The 24,386-nt window shown below is 37.3% G+C and overlaps 1 protein-coding gene across 27 annotated transcripts in view; it reads right to left on the bottom strand.

Moving 5' to 3' along the window:
* Positions 1-262: 262 nt before the first annotated feature.
* CELF2 (CUGBP Elav-like family member 2) overlaps positions 263-24,386 on the bottom strand; it is a 472,395-nt gene continuing 448,271 nt past the window's right edge. For 10 of the 27 annotated variants that reach the window (XM_056573270.1, XM_056573292.1, XM_056573273.1 and 7 more), the window contains 4 exons: positions 17,614-17,745; positions 14,353-14,550; positions 9,065-9,208; positions 263-4,824 (listed from right to left, as the gene is read on the bottom strand). In XM_056573270.1, the coding sequence (XP_056429245.1) occupies positions 4,697-4,824; positions 9,065-9,208; positions 14,353-14,550; positions 17,614-17,745 (602 nt within the window). In that variant the 3' untranslated portion in view covers positions 263-4,696. Of the gene's footprint in view, positions 4,825-9,064; positions 9,234-14,352; positions 14,551-17,613; positions 17,746-24,386 lie in introns of those variants that run through there. The other 17 variants (XM_056573279.1, XM_056573295.1, XM_056573284.1 and 14 more) reach the window with 5 other exon arrangements.

The following is a 24,386-nucleotide window of genomic DNA, read 5'->3' as shown; positions in this document are numbered from 1 at the left end:
TCCACTTAAAGTGACTGTGTACGTCTAGCGCTAATTACCTTAGTGTGTAACTGCACAACACATAATAAAAAGTATAACTTACCGCTGTCCATTTAGACATAATCTTAACGTTAGGTATAAGCAAAGGAAAAAAAGCAAGCCAAAGTTGTTGTGTGTTTTCTTTTTTTTTTTAAATGTTGAAAGCAAAACCACCTTTCTTTTAACCAGTCAGAAATCAAACTCAAAATCGGTCATGGTAGGGCCTTCAAGAGTAAGCCACAACTTTTCCTTTTGTTTTTTTTAATCTCCAGTATAAAATGTTGCACTGGTACAAAATGCATAAGTACAATCAGTTAGTAGAAATAGGAAAGCCTGTTTTTTTTTGTTTTTCTTTTTGGCTCAAATTCCATCACACAACAAAACCAAAATGCATCAATAAAACATAAACATTACATGATCTTACAGTTTCCACTAAAATTGCAGTAACTTTGGCTTTTCTCAGACAATACTCAAAAACTATTTGTAATTCGAAACAAAATTAATTGTTATTTAATCTACAAACGACAAGTCTCACAGCACAAAAATAAACACAAATACATTTCATTTGTAAGATGTAGTTCTAAAGTGTAATGAAACTACAAGTTTTTTTCTTATTTGTATTTAGCACTTGAGATAATAAAACAGAACAGTTAAAATGACTTCAGAATTACACAAGCCAAAAAACTAGAATCTTAAGGTGAAAAGAAAGTTGAACGTATTAGTCCTTTAAGCAATGTCCTTCAGTGCGAACCTTGTGTTTAACTGCATCAGTGCTGAACATGTTCTTCTATGTACAGTAGGACACTCAACTCCCCTTACTCAATTATGGGATAAAATACACTCTTTACAATTCTAGCAATTTTCTGCTTTTTATACTGTCCAACTGGAAATTGGGGAATGGCATGAATATTATGCAATGTGAACGGTTGGCTTAGTCATCTTAATCCTAAGTGTGTTAAACCAAAGCTGTATAAGCAGCACATTGTAACAACATCAGAAGTCACACCAGACTAGGAATTGTACTCTCTCATCTTTTAGATGCATCCAAATCTGCATAAATCTACATAACAAAAATATGTGTTTTATAATATATATCTCTATACATATATTCATAGAATGACATCTAGATATAATTTAGCCATAATCTTTGTGCATTTCTCATACAAAAATAGCCCTCAAGTAATTCTGGTAGGACCCAGGAGTAGAGAAGTAAACACCATATATATATGATTAAGAATTCAACAAATTTCACTGTACATAGGTGGGTATCCGACTACTGTTGATCAATAGCATTTGCTGAGGTTTAAAAATGAGGCACTGTATTATTAACCAAATGCTATTACAGTATGGCCATTTAGGGAGTAATGGCAGTAAAAAGAGGCCAACCCTAAATGTGCGCCATCAGACATAATGCCAGCTAGGAAAGTGAAAACATTAAATACAAGGTCCAAGAAGTTTCGCTGACATACAATAAATGGAGATGAGAATTCGAAAACATGTATGGCACTTTTGACGTCATGTGCTGTATAACTGCATTTCGGGAATAGTTTTTTTTTTTACTAGTGAAGTTTATACTGTCATACTAGGAACATGGATTACTTGGAGGTTCTACATAGACAATATGCACGTGCTGTATAAACCATGTATGTGCTTATATGTGCTTTATATACCCTGATTCTTCAGGACGCCATGCTTAAAAGGAATAGAAGTTCAACTCTCTTCACCATGAAGACTTCCACAGACCATGAAAAAAAGTACAGTTGTGAGGTTTGCTTTCACATGATTGATGTGCAGAGTGGTTAAAAAAGTGGAACATGGGCACTTACTGTATACAATGTTTTACCAAAAACATCAAAGAGATATAACAAACAATAACAATTTCAGGCAACAAGACCACAGGATAGCAAGTTAACAAACTTTGTAACCTCTCTTTTTAAATAGAAGGGATTTATACAAAACACATAATAAAATACCCATGTTATCAAATTACTTCGTACACGAAATACACTGAAGCTTTAGGCAGGAAGTACCTTTGGAATTTGGCACTGTTATTTTCACTGATTTTTTTTCTTTCGAAGAAAAAAAAAACAGGTCACATTTTGCTGAACACAAACACATCTAAGTTTCCCCACAATAGAAAATAAGATAACATCGATGCTTTACAAGCCAACACAAAACTTATTTTTCTGGAATACTTTTTTTCTGTGTTTCACATGAAATTATAGCAAACAGACTCTTTATTTTTGAAAATTATTTTTTGTTCAAGTAAACCAATTTTTTTTCTTTTAAAACTTATTAAACATAGAACACTGAAGACTCTTAAGACTTAATGAAGCCACAACTAAATTCACAGAAGCACCAACGAGACACGGTATACATTTACCTTCTTTTCTGTACATTGAAACAGTATAAAATATAGGTAATTTCATGTGCATTAAACCATGGATTGTCTAACTGTGAGTCAGTTCAGCAAAAGGTGACAGAACTAGGTAGTATTTGCCCCAAAACAGGGTAAATATTTTCTTATACTAATCTACAAAAAAGTGGTTCTATATATAATTTAATGAGAAAGTGAGCCACCTAAAATGGCCTTATCAAAAAACTTTACACTGCCTGAAAAATGTAAAAACTATTACAGAGCTCTAGAGACTTAAAATCAGACAGTTTTTCTCAAACTGTTTTGGAAGTTGTCTGCTTCATTTAGAAACCAACATTCTGCATTCCTGGACACATATTGCTTTAGGAAACAGTGACCAGACAGAATGCTAATCCCTGTGTAATACTTTCAAGTCTGTTTATGTTATGCAACTTAAAGAGAGAAAAAAAACGAGAAAACTTTTTTGCCACAGGTTTTTTGTCTTTTTTTTCCTCTGTAATTTATGTTATAGTAAATTTCAGTCTTGCGTGAACGCTGCAACGCTTTTCACATTGACTTTTTTGTTATTTTTTCCAGAATTCTTAGCTAGATGAGATCACATGCAAATTTCAGAAGTCAAACTAAGTCAGTTGAAGGATCAAATATGATGTGAGGTCAGAAAGACATCAGAAACAATGACGGGACGATGAAACTTTTTTTTTTTTTTTTACAGACGCCACAGGGACATGCTAGGCAAACGGTGAACTAACAGGCATGGAGATGTTCTAGGGAAAAAAAAAACAAGGAAGAGTATAAAGTTACACAGAATCTATGCAGCAGAAACAAAAATCACTTTTTAAGCCCATCAGTGTTGGTGTTATCAGTGGCGCATTGGAAAGTAATGCAGTCCTGTCCTCTCCAGCACTGAATAGGTTAACTAGTGTAAGAATTAAATGTAATGCAATTTTTTTTAGTCATTAGAATCTTTGTGCATTCCATAGTTCACATTTATTTATAAATATATAGAATATATTTCAACACAAAGCACAATGAACAGCCCAAAAGAAACCATCTAATTAGAGTTAGTGCAGATGGATTGCTTTGGGGAGGAAAGGTAGGGTTACAGGAGGGGAAAGGCGGCCATTTTGAACAAATGCCAAACAACAGATAAGTCACAGGACAAATCTTTCACTACGCGATGGAAACAAAAATAACCAAACAGAACATAGAAACGGAAGAGAGTGATTTGTGCATAATGGGTGTTTCAACTAAAAATAAACCAATATTATTTTTAAATATTTTGTTAGTCTAGAGTCTATTTCAAAAGGTATCTATCTAGCATCGAGAACTTCTCTTTATGTGTCCCAATAAGTTAACAATAAATAACTCCCATTATTTCTGAGGCAGTAAAAATTTTTGTATAAAAATAGAAATGTTTTTTTTTTTTTTTTTTACAAATAAAATTTACAGGCCTGTGGCTTCCTTTATTATTAAATTTATCTCTCAAGAAACATCAAGTATATTCACTCACTTTAGTTATTTTTAAACCCTGTAGCTTTAGAAACAGTTCTCCAAGACTTTAGTTTTTTGTTTTTAACACACATGTTGTTCAAACAAATTATTAATAATAATAATAATAATAATAATTAATAAATAACAACATACATAATATAACAAACAGACAAACTGAATTCAGTATAATAAGACCAGTAATGTCTGGTCCTTAATATTTTTTTTCTTCATAAGACCAAACTAAAACCGTTTGTAAACAAAACTTTCTATAACAATCTGAAGCATTGAAAGGACTTTTTGCCTGTGTGTGCGTGTTCCTTAATTAAATAAATAAACAAACAGATATGAAATTTAAAAAAAACTATGCGTAGATTGGCAACTATTTTCACACTAGCCTCTTAACTGCTGGTGTCACTATATTACAACCAGGTCCTCGAACCTTTATTGTGTGTTCTGTATTTTTTTTTTTTCGTTTGATGGCACCAGTGGTTGCAGAGTTTAATTGCACATTGTTTTGCTGCTATTGTAAATCTGAAGATGTCATAGAAAAAAAAAAGGGAAATGGAAACTGGAACAGAACACTGTGAAACAACTTGCTGCATTCTGGGTAAGAAAATATAGCCAGAGTAAATGGCAAGAACAGGGGCTCAGGGAAGAAGGGAATGGAAGCGTTTAATGTAAAAATAATTGTCTCTCTCTTGGTGAGTGTTGGCAATGTTTTCCTCCTCAGCCCCCAGTGGAGAATAGGCTGGCTCATGGGACTTACCCTAAGAAAGCTAAAATAAGAGCAGAAAGCTTCTGGGTTTAAGATCAGTACGGTTTGCTGTCATTTTTGGAGCGTTTCAGCTGAACTTTCAAACGTTTCATGCCGATCTGAAAGCCATTCATAGCCTGAATGGCCGCTTGTGCGGAAACAGGATTGTCATAGCTAACAAAGCCTGCAAAGGACAGGAAGGACATCATAAAGGTGTTGTACCGGGACATATATCGAACATATATATATATGCACAATAAATGTAGACTACATGTATACACAATAAAAGTACAGGCAAGAAATACACAATAGTCCAATAATATCTAACTTCACACTTCAGAAAACTTCCGTTTAATAGTCATAAAGCAATAAGTATGCTGCATTACAAGTTGGGAAAATGTCTTACTTTCTTGTTCACTAAGCAGAGAATTGGCTGTTTGGCTTTAAAGAACCTTTAACTCTGCATTTCATAACATAAACCATCTGTGCTGTTTCAGTATTGCTGCTTAGAACATACAAAGTACTAAAAGAAAATGTCAGGGCATGCTGTGAATATTGAATAACCTCGACGAAGAAGTTTATTCGTCATTAGAATGGAAAAGCTAAAATGTGTTGTAAGTAAGTTACAAGTATCATGATAACTGTACTGGTGTTAGTGATTCATCTCATATAGTTATTAAGAAACTTAAAGCTAGTATTGTATGCTACACTTTCACTACAGGGATTTAAATTGGGTTTATCACCAGCAATTTTTATCCCATAATGTCAATGTTGCTCTTCTGTAAAATGTGTGAAAATAGTCTGATGAGGGAACATTGTATTAAAATCTTAGCAAGTAAAGGCCACTGGCTATACATGGCTCAATTTTCTGAACTTATGCAAAGAATAGAAATAGTGTCAGGCTATGTATAGGGCAATACATGCACATCATTATTTATTTGCCATACATGTGATAATGTTAAATGCATTTGTAAAGTATTTGTAAAGCCAAACCTATCTTCAATAAGCACATGCAATAACTTCACACTGTTGTTTATGGCGAAAAAGTTTATGTTAAGCTATGTTTACACTGTATTTTTAGGTGTATTTTATTAAAATAATAAATAAATATGTGTCTGTAAAATTGGGGAAAATGTGCATCTGTTTTTGCAAAACTATTTTGCTTCATGTAAGTATGGGAAAGTGATTTTTATATACTGTGTGCAGATACAATCACTCTGCCATTAATTTTGCAAAAATGGACTAAAATTTCCGCCGATTTTAAGGAGGCATTTTTTATTTCTAAAACACGCATGAAAATACACTATGTGAACATAACATTTTAAAGTAATTTTTTTTATAATGGAAAAAAGAAATACCCAAATGATAGCGTTTTCTACCTCTGACTGATCTGTCAAAAAGAGCATGGGGGAGATTTATCAAAAACTCAGGAAAAGTTGCTCAGTTGCCCATAGCAACCAATCAGATCACTTCTTTCATTTTAAACAAGACCTATGCAAAATGAAAGAAACAATCTGATTGGTTGCTATGGGCAAATGGGCAAAGTTTCCTTTGCACAGGTTTTGATAAATCTCCTACCATATGTTTTTGAAGTGTACCTTTCTCCTTCTTCAAAAAAAAATAAAAAATAAAAAAAATAAAGCAGGATAAATTTCAAAACAAAGTGTCAACATATTCTAACACAGAAAAAACTTGACATCATTATATAAACACTAGGAAAAAAATGGACCACTCGGTATCTGTGTCAGCCAGACATCTTAAGTATGGTGATACAATGTGGAAATCATACCGCAACACTGAATATGGGGAGCACAAAATGTTTACAATTTACAGAAACACATAAAACACAAACAAACAAACAAACAATATGTGAGAGTTGATTATGAATCTTCAAAGTGAGTTTTTCTGTAATATAAAACACACAAGCAAGAAAAACATTGCATTTTATTGACCTGTTAGTTGATGCTCTCAAAACACAGTCAGGCAACCATATTTTATATATGTGTATCCACGGTCACATATAATACTTATAACTTAAAAGCATCAAAAAACATTGGGGAGGGGGTGTTAAAGTCTAACAGCAAAACTTTTTTTTTACATGGCCACAGCAGCCAATCACAGTGAATCTTTTATTTGTATAACAAAATAGAATATGTGCCGTGATTGGTTGCTAAGACAGTTTTGAAATTAGACACCTTTTAATTAATTTGCCTCATTGTCTCACTTCTCCCACACATCAGTGGGTCAGCCATACTTAAATGGCTGGTCGACGTTTGAGAAATTTTTGTTTAAAGGACAAGTCTCATGCCAAAAAACGTATACCCTATCCACAGGATAGAGGATAAGTTCTAGATCGCGGGGAGTGTGACCTCTGGGGCCACCCGTGATCTCCTGTACGGAGCCCTGGCTCTCCCCGGGAGCTGAGTGTTATGATCCTCCCATGAAGTGGGGGCTGCCACGCCCCTCCATATATCACTATGGAAGAGTCAAAGATAGCCAAATGGCTCTCCAATAGAGAGATATGGAGGGGTGTGGCGGCCCTCGGGGCTCCACAGGAGAGCCAGGCCCCCTGCAGGAGATTGCAGGGGTCCCCAGTGCTTGGACCCCTAAGATCTAAAACGTATCCACTATTCTGCAGATAGGGGATACATTTTCCCACATGAGATATCTCCTGAAAAAAGTCATCCCACCTGGGCTACAGAACAGAAATAATAATTCCATTGTATAAGGTAAAATAATGGCAAAACATACTCCTGTAAGGAGAAGATTTTGAAAGCGACTTGTCTAGCTGTTACTTAGGAAAGTAATTGTATCAAATTTGAGGGCAATGAATCATTGGAAATAACAGTGAAGAAAATAAAGTGCAGATTAAAAAACTAGTTGTTTGGGGGAAAGCTACATTTACAGTTTCTAGCTTTTTACAGCACAATGAGTTAAGTAGAACCTTGTAAGTGCTTGAGTAAAGGCATCGTGAAATGATTCCCTACACAAAAAGAAAAACAGGTCACAATGCAGCACATGACCAGAGCGACAGCAGAAACGATAGGGACCAAGCTACCTAGAAAGTGGCATGCCTGCCTTTAGTACAAAGCAGTCCGATTAGGTATTCTTGAAGTGACATGCTGATAGTATAGGAGAGCATTCGCCTGCATGGAAAGTAATTAGTTTCATTTACTCACTATGTCTGCATGTCAGCTTCTATTCATTTTCCTTTGTGAAGTATTGTGTCTGTGCATCGCTCATTTTAAGCAGTACAAATTAAAAAAAAAGGAACCAATATAATGTCCTAAAAGCTTTAATGACAGGCAACAATCTGCACATGCTAGCAGTACATCTTAGGCAATGCCTTTAATCTGCACACATTTATAGCATGTGGATAAATTAAGTGAAGTCAAAGCTGGAGGCCTGTTCACACTGGATTTTACCTTTGAAAGTGGGTTTAAATTAAAATATTTCCTTAGGCTAATTTGGACTATTTCTTTTCATCAAGGAGTATTCTTTTGACATCCATAACACCCTATGGATACACTTGGTGTATAAGACTAGAGATAGACTAGACTAGACTAGCTTTGTTCATACTGTGAGCGTACGCTCAAAGTATGAACAAAGCTAGTCAAGTCTAGTCTATCTCTAGTCTTATACACCAAGTGTATCCATAGGGTGTTATGGATGTCAAAAGAATACTCCTTGATGACAAGAAATAGTCCAAGGATATAATGGATGCAAATAATGGTGCTCTGCTTATGAATACAATGGATTTGTAACTATAAGTCTACCATTTTCTGTGTAAGGGTGGGTTCACACTACGTTTTGTCCCATACGGGAGCGCATACGGCAGGAGGGAGCTAAAACCTCGCACTCCCGTATGTGACCGTATGCGCTCCCGTATGCCATTCACTTCAATGAGCCGACCGGAGTGAAACGTTCGGTCCGGTCGGCTCATTTTTGCGCCGTATGCGCTTTTACAACCGGACCTAAAACCGTGGTTGACCACGGTTTTAGGTCCGGTTGTAAAAGCGCATACGGCGCAAAAATGAGCCGACCGGACCGAACGTTTCACTCCGGTCGGCTCATTGAAGTGAATGGCATACGGGAGCGCATACGGTCACATACGGGAGCGCGAGGTTTTAGCTCCCTCCTGCCGTATGCGCTCCCGTATGGGACAAAACGTAGTGTGAACCCAGCCTTAGGTGCGTGTAGCCAAATGGATAAATAGTGTGTTGTGTTGTTTAGGCTAATAGTACAGTAGACCCATACAAATGATATGCTGTCTCGAAACAGGATAGCATAGTATGACGATAGATCTGCCCATAGAACCTGCTGTAAATGTTAAACTATAACTGTTCCTTTTAATCTCATAATATGATTTATTTAAGTAAATTAAACAGTTGTAACATTTCATATTCTCATAGCATTCAACTTACCAAAGCACTTGCTTAGATTGGTCTGTTTGTCAATAAAGACTTTAGCAGAGATTACATTTCCAAAAGGCATAAACATCTGCAAGATGTCTTGGTCACCAAATTCTTGGGGTAGATGATAAATGAAGAGATTTGCTCCTTCTGGGCCTTGAGGGGAAGAAAAAAGGGAGGCCTGACTTCACTATAGCTAGAAACTCTTCATAAACTTGTTTTAAAATGTTGTTTTACTATTGAACGCTATTCATAAAACATTTCAATGAAATAGTTTCAGTTATCATGAAATGTCATGTATGGTTAACATACAAAATGTGCTATATGATTTCACTAGTCTAGAAAGAATTTCGAAAGTTCATTAGATTTAGATATTGCTTTGTTTATATTATAAAACATTGGAACCAGTTAGATAGCAGTTCTTTTAAAATAACTAAGTGAAGACAAAGGCAGTGCAGGCACTGCTATACTCCCCAATAGCACAATCTTAGCGGAGGTGAGCGGCTGGTGAACAGTTCATGCACACAGTAACTGATAGGTGGTGCTCATCTGCAGAGGTGAGAGTACAGACATCAAATTGGAATGTAGGAGAGAATGATGAAGGCACTCACCATGTACAGTGTGACTTCTTTTATTGTTCAGTACATCAGTGCAGCATAAGGCGGCAGCACGCCGCTGCAAGTGCAAGACGCCAGTGCATTTTGATTGGTGACAGCTCTTTACTTCCCAGAGGAACTTCAATGGACCATCTGGTCCGTTGACGTTCCTCTGGGAAGGAAACAGCTGTCACCAATCTAAACGCACTGGCGTCTTGCACTTGCAGCGGCGTGCTGCCGCCTTATGCTGCACTGATGTACTGAACAATAAAAGAAGTCCCACTGTACATGGTGAGTGCCTTTATCATTCTATGCTACATTCCAATTTAAGTTCTTTTCGAATTACTTTATAAGGGGGAATCGTTGGTTGTAGCTTGATTACTAGTTCTGGAGAATCTGCCATACCATTTTCTTATGGCTACACTGCAAGGCATTTGATCACATGTGTATTAACTGTACAGATACACAAAATAGCTGATGGCTAGGGGATTTAGTACTGGAAAACCCTATGATCTGAGTATTGTTGGGGGAGCATGATAGAAAGCAGACAGCCTATAAAATCTCCATGGGACTTTTAATAACAAACTTCAAATAGATGAATTTATCAATTCTGCTATAATGGACCATACAGGGTATAGATAAGTTAAAGTGTAGGAACTCTGGACTCTCGTATACTTTACATAATTTAAGGTTATGCCGCACAGAATTTTTAGTTGCCCAGTATATAGTATATAGAGACTTGATCCATAAAGCGGCACATTGCGGATGTTATAAGTACTGTGTCACTGTCACATTAAAACAGATACTGTATTCTGCTGTTCCATAGCATATCTATTCAATGCCATTTAAAGGGGTACTCTGGTGGATTTCTTTTTTTTTTTTTTATTATCCAACTGGTGCCAAAAACTTAATTAGATTTTTAAATTACTTCTATTTAAAAATCTTAATCCTTCCAGTACATACAGATGTTGTATGCTGCAGAAGTAGTTGTATACTTCTTTTCTGTCTGACCACAGTGCTCTCTGCTGACACCTCTGTCCATGTCAGGAACTGTCAAGAGCAGGAACAAATCCCCATAGTAAACCTCCCCTGCTCTGGACAGTTCCTGATATGGACAAAGGGTGCCAGCAGAGAGCACTGTGGTCAGACTGAAATGAGCGACTAAACTTCCTCTGGATTATACAGCAGCTGATAAGTACTGGAAGGATTAAGATTTAAATCCTTAAACTCTCTGTTATATACCTCCTTCCCCCTATGCATCAATCTGCTCCCTGGTAAGAAAATATGAATGAGAGATAAACCATGTGTATAATGATACATAGCTACAAATGAAGATTGTTAGCTCATAGTGATACAGTGGATATTAAAGTCTACACACTCCTGTTAAAATGCCAGGTTCTTGATATGATATAGAATGAGACAAAGATAAATCATGTCACAACTTTCTCCACCTATTATGTGACCTATAACATGAACAATTCTATTGTGAAACAAACTGAAATCTTTGAGAGGGAAAGAAAAATAATAATACACTACAACCTATTTGCATAGGTTCCTCTTCATCTTTCTAACAGCCGCCTCAAGGTTTTGTGACAAAACTGCCTGGTATTTGGAACTGTTCCTAGTTCCTTCCACCCTGATTAATACTGAAGAAAAACAGTCCCATGGGTGATGTTGCTACCACCATGCATCACTGTGGGTATGATGTTCTTTGGGTGATGTTAAGCATTGTTTTTGCACCAAACATACTTTTTTTGGAATTATGATCAAAAAGTTTAACCTTGGTTTATTACATCATAACACATTTTCCTACATGCTTTTAGGTGACTTGATGTTTTTTATTTTATATATATTTTTTGCAACAGGGCTTGAGTGTTTTTCTTTATAAGAAAAGGCTTCTGTGTTCACATCCTACCCCATAGCTCATTCATATAAAGTATACAGGAGATTGTTGTGACATGTAGCACACAGCCAGTATTTGCCAGAAATTCCAGTAGTTACTTTAATGTTGCAGTAAGCCTTTTGGAAGCCTCCCTGACCGTCCTGGTTTCTTCTTGTCTATTTATCAATTTTGGAGGGACATCCAGTTCTTTGTAATGTCTCTGTTGTGCCATATTTTCTCCACTTGCTGATGACTATCTATACTGTATTCCATACTATATCTGATGCTTTTTGTACCCTTTTCACGACTGATATATTTTTTTTAAGAATGAGATCCCTCTTACACTTTACACTACTAGAACAGCTGAACTTTATTTGTGGTTAAGGGGGTTATCCACCATTAGGTGATTTTAGTACATACCTGCCAGACAGTAATGGACATGCTTATGAAGGATACATGCTTGTCTTGGGGCTAAATGGGTATGTTGTGTAATTACCATAACGCTGTGGCTATCTTTTTTGTGAACTGGGTATTTCATGTTGGATTTTGTTCTCAAACTACAAATCCCATAGTTCCATGCTTGTAAGTTTGAGGTCACTTTCCTCCCTCCCACATATCAGCCACCCCACCCATTGAAACACAAATGAGTTGCAGTCCATTCAAAATATCAGTGTTTTCTAACCAGGGTGCCTCCAGCTGTTGCAAATGATCTCTCTCTCACCCAGTGGTTGCTCCACCCATTGAAGCAGGACAGGCTCTTTTGGACAACTGACTAGTGAGGTTATGTTTCAACGCACTGCAACCTGGGAAATCCTGAGACCTGAGTAATTTAGTGTGCTGTTAAAAATTAATATTGGGGCAAAAATCACAAGAGAAATGTGAGACCACTGTCACACACAGGTACAGACACGATATTATGAACTACACCAACTTTACAGCCCCTATATCATAGTCAAATAAATAAAAAAAAATCCTGAAATACCCCTTTAATCTCTTTAAATGATGAAAGATGTGTAATGAGTTTAAATGTGATTGGTTAATTGTAAACACATCTAAATCTCCCTTTATAAGAGGGGGTGCACACTTATGCAATCAGGTTATTGTAAGTTTTTTTTTTCTTTTCCCCTCATAGATTTTGTCTTAAATTGTAATTTAATTGTTTATGTTAATATCATTCTTTAACATCACAATCACCCGGCATTTTAACAGGAAAGTGTAAACCTTTTTATATCCACTGTAACTGCTACAGATAAAATTTAATTGTGACCAATGTAACCTATGTTTATCTGTCTATTACTAAGATATTCCTAATTTGATCACTATGACGATAGCAGATGTAATAATTGTTAGAGAAATCAACTCTATGAAGAAAATTAAGGAGGGGTTTATTTTGCTAGAACAAGGTGTTGATACCAGCCTTAAAAGTATTTCTATGCAGTGATCTCATAATCCAGTCCTGGGACCTGACATGTCAGTAGAACAGCATTCTCCTGAGCTTTCTGTGATACCGCAGCGAGCAAAAAAATTACTGTAATGGTGGAGGCTGTGATTGATTATACAGTCACCGTGAGCGCTTACAGTCATCCTTATAAGGCCCCCGCCAACCAGTAAGGTTTGATTGACAGCCGGAGCCGAGGGCTTCTCCTTGCATTTAGGCTGTCAGCCATCACTCTCTGAGTGGGAGGGACTGTACCCGCTTGATGTGACTGTGAAACTAGTCATGGCTGCCAGGTTGCCTTTAATGTAAGCAGGTCTTTTGACAATAATGCTGTGTGGACATGCTTGTACAAACAAATGAATGGGTCCAAACATTCCCAGATATGCAAACATCATTGTTAGGGTATGTTCACACGTACTGTATATGCTGTGGATTTTATTCTGAAAATATTATTTTTAAATCCACAGCATATACAGCACATGTAAACTTAACCTAATGCTTAATTATATATCTCATCCATGTTGTTAACATTGTTCTATATATAAATATTATTTTATTACTTCTAAATGCAGCAGGAGTTTGTTTTGTGGGATTGCAAATCCTAATATGCATTCTCAATTGCCTATGTGGAGAGATAACCTTGACCTGCAGCTATGTGGGGCCTATGTTTAATCTGTTTAAGGGAAAAGCAAGGGAAGACATGTAAATCAGAAATATATTTCATCAATTATTTACAATCAATTACGGTATCTCCTGCATGAGTCAATGATTCTTGTACCTAATAGTTTAATAAAATAAAAGGCATAAGGATGGTCTTGGTGCCATTAAAAAATCAGTCCTGTAAAATGTGGCTGTAAGAAGAGAAAGCTGGGGAGTAGATGAAGTCCTGCAGGGGCTAATGCGTTAATGGTTGTCATATCACTAATTTAAAAATGACAGGTATGGTGCAAACATCACAGGAAACCTCAATATAAGTGACCTCACAAGGGACGACAGCACAAAATGAGGTCCCCAGTCTAAATAAGATCTTGTTTAATGCGTTTAGTTCTCACACATTACATTTTGAAAAATTGCAGTATTCAGGCCTAAACTGAAGCCTGAGTAAGCATATTGGGCAGAGGTAATGTTATTTTCACGTACCAACCATTGCACAGAATGGACTGTGCTGTGTCTCCTAGTGCACCATAACTTCTTATTACACAACATGGGCTCATAAATATGACAGAGTCATTTTTCTCAGGAGAGGTGGATTGAAAATAAATTTAATGAAAATTCAGTAATCTTGGAAGCCATCAATCAAATATCTCCCTATGCAGCATTCTCTTTAGCAGCACTTTTAAGAAGATGGAAAGCTCTTAGAAAGCTAAATTCAGTATACTCTTACCTTCTTTCTGACTGCCCGCAGCACTCTGCTGTTGTAGCAGACTCTGACTATAAAGTGTTGGCAGTGCCGCCGCAGCATACTGCTGAATTCCTGAGTAGGCCTGGGTAAGGGCATCCATTGTACCAGCTGTACCATTCGTCAAGCCAGTTGCGCCAAGTCCTCCATTCAGAGCAGCCATACCTGAGAGCATTTGAGCAACTTTACAAAAAACCCAACAATAGAGAAAAGAAATTGCACTTGTTCATTAGTGCTTTCTAAAAATTATTGACCATTTTACACCGAAAATGACTGCACTGCATGCAATAATATGATCACTCTGACAAGTAAGAACTGACACGTCACTGTAAAACAATGGGCAGTAATATCTTGAGACATGCACATTTCTGACAGCAGGCAGTGTAGCTTTACTCCAGTGTATGTTTTCTGTTGTAGAACCAATGTCATGTACTAACTTAAGAGTCAACGTATGCTAAACATAGAAAAAAAAGGATAATATACTAAATGGACTGTGCTAATTTGGTCTATTTCATTATTACTTCATTAAGTTTTATAAAATGTATGCATATAATGAAAATCAGATATAGTTCAATTTGTTTTCTATAGAAGACATAGACAAAATTAGTTATTTAAAGGGGTACTCCGCTGCACACATCTTATCCCCTATCCAAAGGTTAGGGGATAAGTTGTTAGATTGCAACGGTCCCACCACTGGGGACCCCAATGATGTCCGGGCCAGCACTCCAGTCATATGAGGCACAGAGCGAACTCTGCTCCTTGCCCAATGACTGGAGATGCAGGCCACCACATCCTCTCCATTCACTTTTATGGGAGGAGGTGTGACAGCTATGTACTAGCCGTCACGCCCACTCCCATAGACATGAATGGAGGAGCCTAGCGTGGCATCACGAATGCGGAAGCTGCAAGCTTCCGTGTTCTGGACGCCTCAGCTCCCGGCCCGGAGATCGCGGGGTCCCCAGTGGCGGGACCCCCGCAACCTAACATCTTATCCCCTATCCTTTGGATAGGGGATAAGGTGTGTGAAGCGGAGTGCCCCTTTAAGATATTATTTATTCTGTTATATTTATCTCTTTCATTTATGTTTGAGGGTGTCTAAAATGACAGCTTAATATACACCTGTACAGCTGTTTCCCCTTACATTACAATCAGAGAGTCATTTGGACTTTGCATTGTGCTGCCGATATTCTGATTATGACACAATCAATATATAGAAATGAACATTGATCACTAGAAGTTCTTAAAGGGGTATTCCAGGGAAAAACTTTTTTATATATATCAACTGGCTCCAGAAAGTTAAACAGATTTGTAAATTACTTCTATTAAAAAATCTCAATCCTTGCAGTACTTATGAGCTTCTGAAGTTAAGGTTGTTATTTTCTGTCTAAATCCTCTCTGATGACACCTTTCTCGGGAAACGCCCAGTTTAGAAGAGGTTTGCTATGGGGATTTGCTTCTAAACTACGCGTTTCCCGAAACAGGTGTCATCTGAGAGGACTTAGACAGAAAAGAACAACCTTAACTTTAGAAGCTCATAAGTACTGAAAGGATTAATATTTTTTAATAGAAGTAATTTACAAATCTGTTTAACTTTCTGGAGCCAGTTGATATATAAAAAAAGTTTTTTCCTGAAATACCCCTTTAATATTTGGACATAATAAAGAGACGGCAGTGGGTGCATCTGCTAAATTACTTTCTGATCTCAGAATTAAGGACCCAATAGACTACACAATCTATCAGAGGTATAACTTGAAGTTTTTGGTCCCAATGCACCTTGTGCAAATATTAATGTCTTGCTTGATAAATCTGCCCCATTGTTCCCCTTGGCTCATTCTCAAAACATTTGGGTTGTTCTAAGAATATTCTTTCCCGATTGTTCACAAAGTAGTAGCTATTGGATGAAAATTTCAAACACACCCAATTTCATTTCACAAACTGTTTGTCTGTTTTCAAAATGAAATGAATACAAAAGGAAATGTGCATTCATTGGGTTGTCCAGCAAAAGAAACAACCTGTGTTTGGTGACAAAGTATAATAAAGCAACTTATTAAGATAAGGTTATTAACTACAGTGTTCTGTTTCAAGCGGTACTGCGTCGTTGTAAGCTGTGACATTACTTCACAGGCTGTGAAAGCCATCTGCACCCCTCCTCCTCCTGGCAGCAGGGAGCCCATTCTAATAGAAACTACTGTACCCGAGAACGGCTGCCTTATCTAATGAGCAGTAATACCAGCTCCTCCTTCACATCACTGGTCTCGTCCTGTGCTGACAGAAAGGGAGGAGGGACAAAGCAGACTGCTTCACAACATATATATATATGTATATATATATATATATATATCACAACCTATATATAAACTGTAAAATGACATATCACTGCTTACAAGTGAGCAGCACAGCTGATAAGAAGGATCTTTGCACTATTGCTGATAAATTATATTACTATGTTGCTTTATTATACTTTTTGACTCCATTCACAGGTTGTCTCTTTTGCTGGACAAGCGCTTTACATTTCACCCAACAAACAATCATTGTGTTTACAATAGGCAGTTTTCATCTGGTTTATCGGTACTGGTATTGGTTCTTTTAAACCTAGACTTATAAGGAGAGACACAGCTGGTTCCTAGGTTTATAACCCACCATTTGTAGAGCAGGTGCACAGAAACAATTGAAATGCATGCAATGCTATTGCTTCTTAAGAACCAAAGCTCAAACAAGCACTTATAGCGGAGAGACTGCTAAATGAGGTACACAGATTTAAGTAGCTGTAAGACATTATTTATAACAATAGAATACAAATCAATGAAGCATATCCATTGAAGTTTTTCTTTAATAAGAATACACACATATATATATATATATATATATATATATATATATATATATATATATACATCCTGAGGAGTATTACAGGATGTCTCTGTAGAAGAATATTTTAATGGCTCTCACTCTATAAAATTAATTTTATCATTTAGGAGTACTTTGTCTTGTATGATGTTGTACGGTAGGTCATTGAATAAGAGGTTGGATTTAGAAGGATTCTGAATACCTACTGATATTGTGAAATCATGTCAAAAACTTTTCAGACCCAAGTTACCTTACTCTTCCCTAATCTTACTACCTACTGAAGTATAAGGAATACCTTTACACGTAATACTAATTCATTGTAATTTCAACAATACATCCATAAACAAATCACATGAAATTCAATGAAAAATGCCATCCACCACAGCACTAAATACTCACTGTTTACGGTACCTGCTAGTGCATTTATATTATTCAATCCCACGGTGGCTCCGGCCAGCCCCTGCAGAGTGCCTAGAGAGGTTAAAGAATTCATGGCGGCTCCAGCAGAGGAGTTTGCAGTTGATGCAGCCACTAGGAAAGAGAAAAAAACCATTTATAGACATTAGCAACCGGAAAGTATTAGCTCTTTATGTATGCATTTGATTCATTCTCTTCAACGTTATTCTATTTTTTTGCAAAAAGGAGACACCGTATAAGACTTAGTAAGGTATTGTATATCATATTTTCTAGAATGGAATGTGTTAAACTGTGAACTGCCAGAAGTATCTGTAATTCTGGCCAGGATTCATTGTACAAAACATATTGTACATGAAATCAAACCGCAAAACATTTGAACAAACTGAAATGAGAATCTGTGAAAGAGAGGTGCTTGCACAGCAGAAAAATGTAATATCATAATAAAGCAAGGCTCCCTTCTGACAACATGAAGCCAGAGGTAGCGTTCACAGAGAATATGAAGCTAGAGCCTGGCACTTGTTTCATCTTCCAGTTCTTATCATTGTCTTGCCCTTCAAGCAGCATAAAAGGAAGACATTAATAGATCTACCCCTATCTATTCTAGAAGTAGATTTTTTTCCCTTTTTGCTTTGTGAGTGAAACTTACTTTTAAAATTTTACTGTGAAATATTAAATAAAATATGAAATAATATTATACATTGTTAAAACCTGGATTTCATTATAATTGTACATTTAAATTTTACACAAAGGAAAAAAGGACATGAATGGTATTGCTATGTGACCAGAAAAGTGCTACCAAATATGGCACATAAAAGCCTGAAAATTTTTCTTTCTAGACGTGCATTTATTTATTTCTACTTACTGACAATCCTTTAGGCTAATGTCATGTCAGATGGTTGGGGACTTTACTTAAAAGGGGTGAGAATTAGGCTCAAACGGGTGGGAATATGAGGCTGAGGAGGTGTGAATTTGACTCAGTGGGGTATGAATATGAGGCTGACGGGGCATAAATCAGGCTCGCAAACTGCCCTGGGCCTAACATTTACACCTCTGTTTAAATAAAGTTCCTGCCCATCTGACTGTTTAGGGAAATGCACAGAAAATCAACCCCTATATCTTGTGAACAGTAGCAACAGATAAAACCAACTTGGATTTAGGGCACCAAAGCTACAAAATTATATAAAAAATTATATTTATACTGACCACAGTTCCTTTTTTGAGAAGGTATCAACCATATCTTATTTTATTATTATAGAATGAGTTTAGATAGCCTTTCACTTAGGTTTGTCAATATAGGTGTAACCATAGTGTTATATTCTAATGCTATTTGTAGAGCCCCACTTGTCCCGCCCACACTTCCTGTATTTTGTCTCCACACAGAGGCATACAGGCAATAGCTGCAAGACAACATTTTTTACCCCAAAATATAAAATTTTTTGAATCAAAGGAATTTTACAAATATACAAATAATGTTATCTACATTATATTAAAAGTTTTTGCAAAGGACAGGTACACTTTAAGGTTTTAGGTTCTGGGTGAAAACGGACTATAATTGTAAATGGTATTCTTCCTTATTTGTAACATTTTACAAATATATCACTGATTTTTCAAAACACATCCTTTTCTTTTGGAAATCTACACCTGAGATCTATACTATCTTGTTCTATATCTATACTTACCTCACACTCATCTATGCTACTGCCTTGTTATAGGTCATCTTAGGGTGTTATAATAGGGCTTTATCAGGTTCCCTCGGTGAGATTTACCCATCACCCTCCTACTCAGGCTATTTCCCTGCCCTTATTTCCTTTCTGGGTTTTGCTTGCCTTTTACATTATACCTGCATTATTTTTTATTTATTTTTGAATATTACCATTATGGATTTGTGAATTATTAGTTACTAACATTACTCATTTTAAATTTCCCACTAATGCTGACATTTTAGAAATACTGAGTCTTGGTGTTTAATTTTAGGTTTTACAATATATCAAAGAAAGGTTTAAGTTTTAGGTTTCTTTCTTAGTGATAGCCTACTATTGTTTTGCCTGTTTTATTGTTAAAGGGGTACTCCACCCCTAGACATCTTATCCCTTATCCAAAGGATAGGGGATAAGATGTCTGATTGTGGGGGTCCCACCTCTGGGGACCCCCGCAATATAGCATGTGGCACACAGCCGTCATGCCCCCTTCAATAGACTTGCATTAAGGGGGGGGGGGCGTGACATAACAGGGGGCGGAGTCCTGACATCATTATCTTCCGTTCCCATGGTCGGGAGCCAGACCTTCCAGCGCTTCCGGAGCAGTAACAGGTGGGTGCCGCATGTTATACTGCGGGGGTCCCCAGCGGCGGGACGCCCGCGATCAGACATCTTATCCCCTATCCTTTGCATAGAGGATAAGATGTCTAGGGGTGGAGTACCCCTTTAAATGTAAAAAAAATCTAGAAATATCTATTAAAATGGTTTCATCTTATTGATGTTAAGCCAGGCCAGATGGAAAATGTCCTGCCTTAGAAAGGCAGTAATCGGGAGACAAAAAAAGGAGCTTTCCTAGTGTGTAACATTTATGTTATAAAGAAAAACCCAGTTACTTGTTACAATGAATAGAATGGCAGGGACATCAATATTATCAGTACACAATAAATGAAAGAAATAAAATATAGAGTATGTAAAATAAAGAGCTAATCTGCTGTGAGGCATTCAGTAAAAAACACATCTATCCCTTCTGCTGGCACAGATGTGGTGTTGTCTACCACTGAGTAACCTACATATGTTAGTGCAGTCAAAGAGGCTTCTGGGCTGTGTAGTTGTGAGATGTAATGACAATGCCTTAGCAGCTTATCTCTGCATGTCTTTATTTGATATTTATTGTGCTTCTTGTCCCACTGACACACTAAGATTGGACAATAGCAGAACTTTTAAATTGCATTTCTTCAGTAGCTCCCAAGACACATGCCAACACGTACATAACAGTATTGAAATGTGCCTAGTACGAATTGCTTAGCCTCCTAGCATATTTCAGGACTGCCACAGTGGGACTGGATTGTGCTCCCTATAAAATGCGTCCGCCAAGGATCCCAATATTTATTCATGGTAATTTTACCAAAGTCTCTACTAATAATGATAGTGTAATACAAGCAGTAAATATTTTTTTATGCGTACTGTCATGCAAAGGAACATTATAATGTGGTTGTTAAATTAATGCTATTTAACATATATTATATATAATCAGTAAATCCTGTCTGAATGCATATAAAATTATCTAAAAAAAAAAAAAGTAATCTTAGATAGCACTGCCTTTATATACTAAAATGTTTATCTCATGTAAAAAGAAGATATTCTTATTTAAGCAAGACTTATGTTACTTTACATTAAGATAATATAAAATGGTAATGTAAAGTCATCAATGTAAATTTTCATAAAAAAAAAAAAAAATAAAAATAAAAAAACAAACAAATTTTGGTACTGAATTGTCCTTGTGAAAATAAAAAAGGTACCTCTCTTGACAGTCTAAGAGTACGTTCAAACGTGTGTAAGCCTGCTGCAGATCTGCAGCAGATTTTACTACTAATAGGGGGAGATTTATCAAAGGATTTAGACTGGTCTTTCCTGTCTAAATTTGTCGCACAGAAAGTCGCAGTCTAAATATGTGCGACATTTCTGCGACTTTTGCTTTAGAGGATTTTTAGAACATGATGCATTCTAGTCTATTTTAGTGCATTCTAGTCTATTTTAGTGCATTCTGGTCTATTTTAGTGCATTCTTGTCTATTTTAGACGGAAAAATGCATTGGTGCTGAATTTATCAAAAGTGACTTTTCAGCGACAAATCACATCGGCTGAAAGTACGCTGAAATGTCAGACCATGCTGGAGCAGGTTTAAATACAGTCTAAAGCATAGATCATGCAGTCTGTGCACAGAATTTATCAAGAGCCATGCGCCTTTTGATAAATTAGGCGCACAATAGACCGGCCTAACACTCTGTAGTTTGGTCTATATTGATGCGGGACATAGACAGCTTTGATAAATATCCCCCATTGACTTTAATGGGTAGGAAGATCTGCTACAGCAAATCTGCAACAGATCTGCAGCAGCAAATCTGCAAGTGTGAATGTACCATAAGGCTGGTTTTACTTGGGACATAAGGACTGAGGTTTTTGTGCAGTAAGAAATATGAGGCTAGTTATGTTGCTTTCAGGGAGAGCAGAATAATACAGTGGCAGATACCGTCGGTTGCTTATACCGAAGGTTATAGTAGTTTAGAAGCACTTACATTCAGAAGCATGCAGCTTGCACCCAGCTCTGCAACAGCATTATTCATTAGGTGCCATGGCTCCTGTCCACCTGCTGATCATTGACAGATTTCTTCCTGTCACTGTGCATTGAAAGCTGTGTCAATTATCAATGGGTGAGTATGCAGCTGCACCTATTGAATACTGTTGATCCTGCTCTTACAGTACAGAGCGCATGCTTCATGGTTCTAAACATAGATGCTACTAAATTAGCCTATACTGTAAATAGTGTGCCAGTTTTTGCTATGCTAACCTCAGCAAGGACAAGAACAAATAAAAAATTTTTTTATGATAGAGTGTGGGCTTATTAAAATCTGCCAACACTAACAGTAGGTAGTTAAGCAGAAAAGCTATGTAGGTTAAAGGGGTACTCTGCCCCTAGACATCTTATTCCTTATCCAAAGGATAGGGGATAAGATGTGTGATCGCAGGGATCCTGTCGCTGGGAACTCCCAGTGAAAGGAGCGAACTTTGCTCCGTGCCGATGACTGGCGGAGTGGGGTGGAGGCTCGTGATGTCACAATCACACCCTGCTCGTGACGTCACAGCCACACACCCCTCAATGCAAGTCTATGGGAGGGGGCGTGATGACCGTCACGCCCCCTCCCATAGACTTGCATTTAAGGGGCGTGGCTGTGACATCTTTAGCGGGGGCTTAACTGTGACGTCATGAGCCTCCAACGCTGCACCCAATGCTCTAAAAGAACGCTGGGTGCAGCAGGGAGATCATGGGGGGGGGGGCAAGATGAGGAGTTTATAGTAAATTTTTGTTTAGTTTGTTTAGTTTGTTTGTTTAGAGAAATGTTTAGGATAAATGGGGTAAAAGGCACTGAATTGTTAGGATAAAAGACGCAAATATTGATATCGCTGCTGCACACTTAGAATTTCTAGTATCCTCAACTACTTGATAACTCAAAATATACTAGGTATGTAATAATAATCCTTTCAACATTTTGAAAATAATAATTCCATGTAAAGGGAATAAAGTATTATTTAACAAAATGTAAACAATAAACATAAAAACAATACTGTAGATACAAAAACAGATGTAATGATTTCCAACATTACTAACCCATAGGTTCTTCATTCTGTTTGGGAAACCTTGCTAATATTTCTTCCTCAAATAAGCTTATTGTGTGTGTGGGAAAAGCAATTTCTAATTCTATATTGTGGTTAAGATTTGCAGACTTCTTTGTCTATTCCTTTCAGAGTACCAATGTGTTAAATGTTCCTCCTCTACTGTAAAAGTAGGTTGTTACTGTCTTCAGGGAAACCCCTGACCAGGTTCTCTCTTGGATTCCAAGGAACCCTGGTTGGAAGACTTTGCCTTCATATGATTATAATATAAACCTTCCCTCTATTGTACAGGACTTCCCAGTCTTCAGGAATACAGCAGAAGTTTCTGGTTCTGAGGATCCTTGGTCCTAGGGCTGCACGATATATCGCAATAGCATTGCGATTTTTGCAAATTGTGATATGTCGAAATGTGCAATTACCTGCCATCATCACGCATGCAGGGTCTGGGCCGCCATCAAAATTCAAATGCTTAGTCAGTGCCTCCCAACCAGGGCACCCCCAGCCGCCGCAAAACCCGAACACCCAGCACTCCCGTCCGGGCATGCTGGGAGCCGCAGCCCCGCAACAGCCGGAGGCACTCTGGCCGGGAAACACTGTCCCAAGTAATAATATGGGTGCTGGGGAAACACTAAAAACCTGATGCTCACCCAGTCCCGGTCCCTGCAGGCCCACCACATGGGCAGCATGGTGACTCAATGGGCAGCATGGTGGCTCAGTGGTTAGCACTGATGTCTTTCAGTGCTGGGGTCCTCGGTTCAAAGACAACATAAATGTGTTTTATTCTTTCAGTTTTTGTGTGGGTTTCCTCACGCACTCCAACACATACCGATCAAATTTAGATTGTGAGCCTCAATGGGGACAGGGACCAATTTTCATGGAAAAGCCTTCCTGCAGAAGTGGTCGCTGCAAATACAGTGAAGGAGTTTAAACATGCATGGGATAAGCATAAGGCTATCCTTCATATAAGATAGGGCCAGGGACTATTTATAGGATTCAGTTTATTGGGCAGACTAGATGAGCCAAATGGTTCTTATCTGCCGACACATTCTATGTTTCTATTATAAACAATATTGTAAAAAGGCAAATAATCTGTAAATGCATTTATGTGTACAGCTGTATAGTCTGTGGATTTGGCATTTTGGAGAACAAGAGTGAACAAGAGATGTGTACTGAAGGTTTAGATAATAAGTGAGGAAATGTATGTGGTGTAATCTGTATTTACCTATTGGAGCAATAAACACCTCTGAATCGATAGGACATAATTGCAGCCTTTAGTATAGATCTGACATATTAGCGTAGTTGCAATAAAAAGATAGGAAAAAAAATGATATTTGAACTAGCAGGGGAGAAGAACAAGGGCAAAACGAGAAACAAGAGGAAAAAAAAA

Source organism: Hyla sarda, chromosome 4, assembly GCF_029499605.1.
Source record: "Hyla sarda isolate aHylSar1 chromosome 4, aHylSar1.hap1, whole genome shotgun sequence".
NCBI classification, from domain to species: domain Eukaryota; kingdom Metazoa; phylum Chordata; class Amphibia; order Anura; family Hylidae; genus Hyla; species Hyla sarda.
This window is presented reverse-complemented; position numbering and strand designations above follow the sequence as displayed.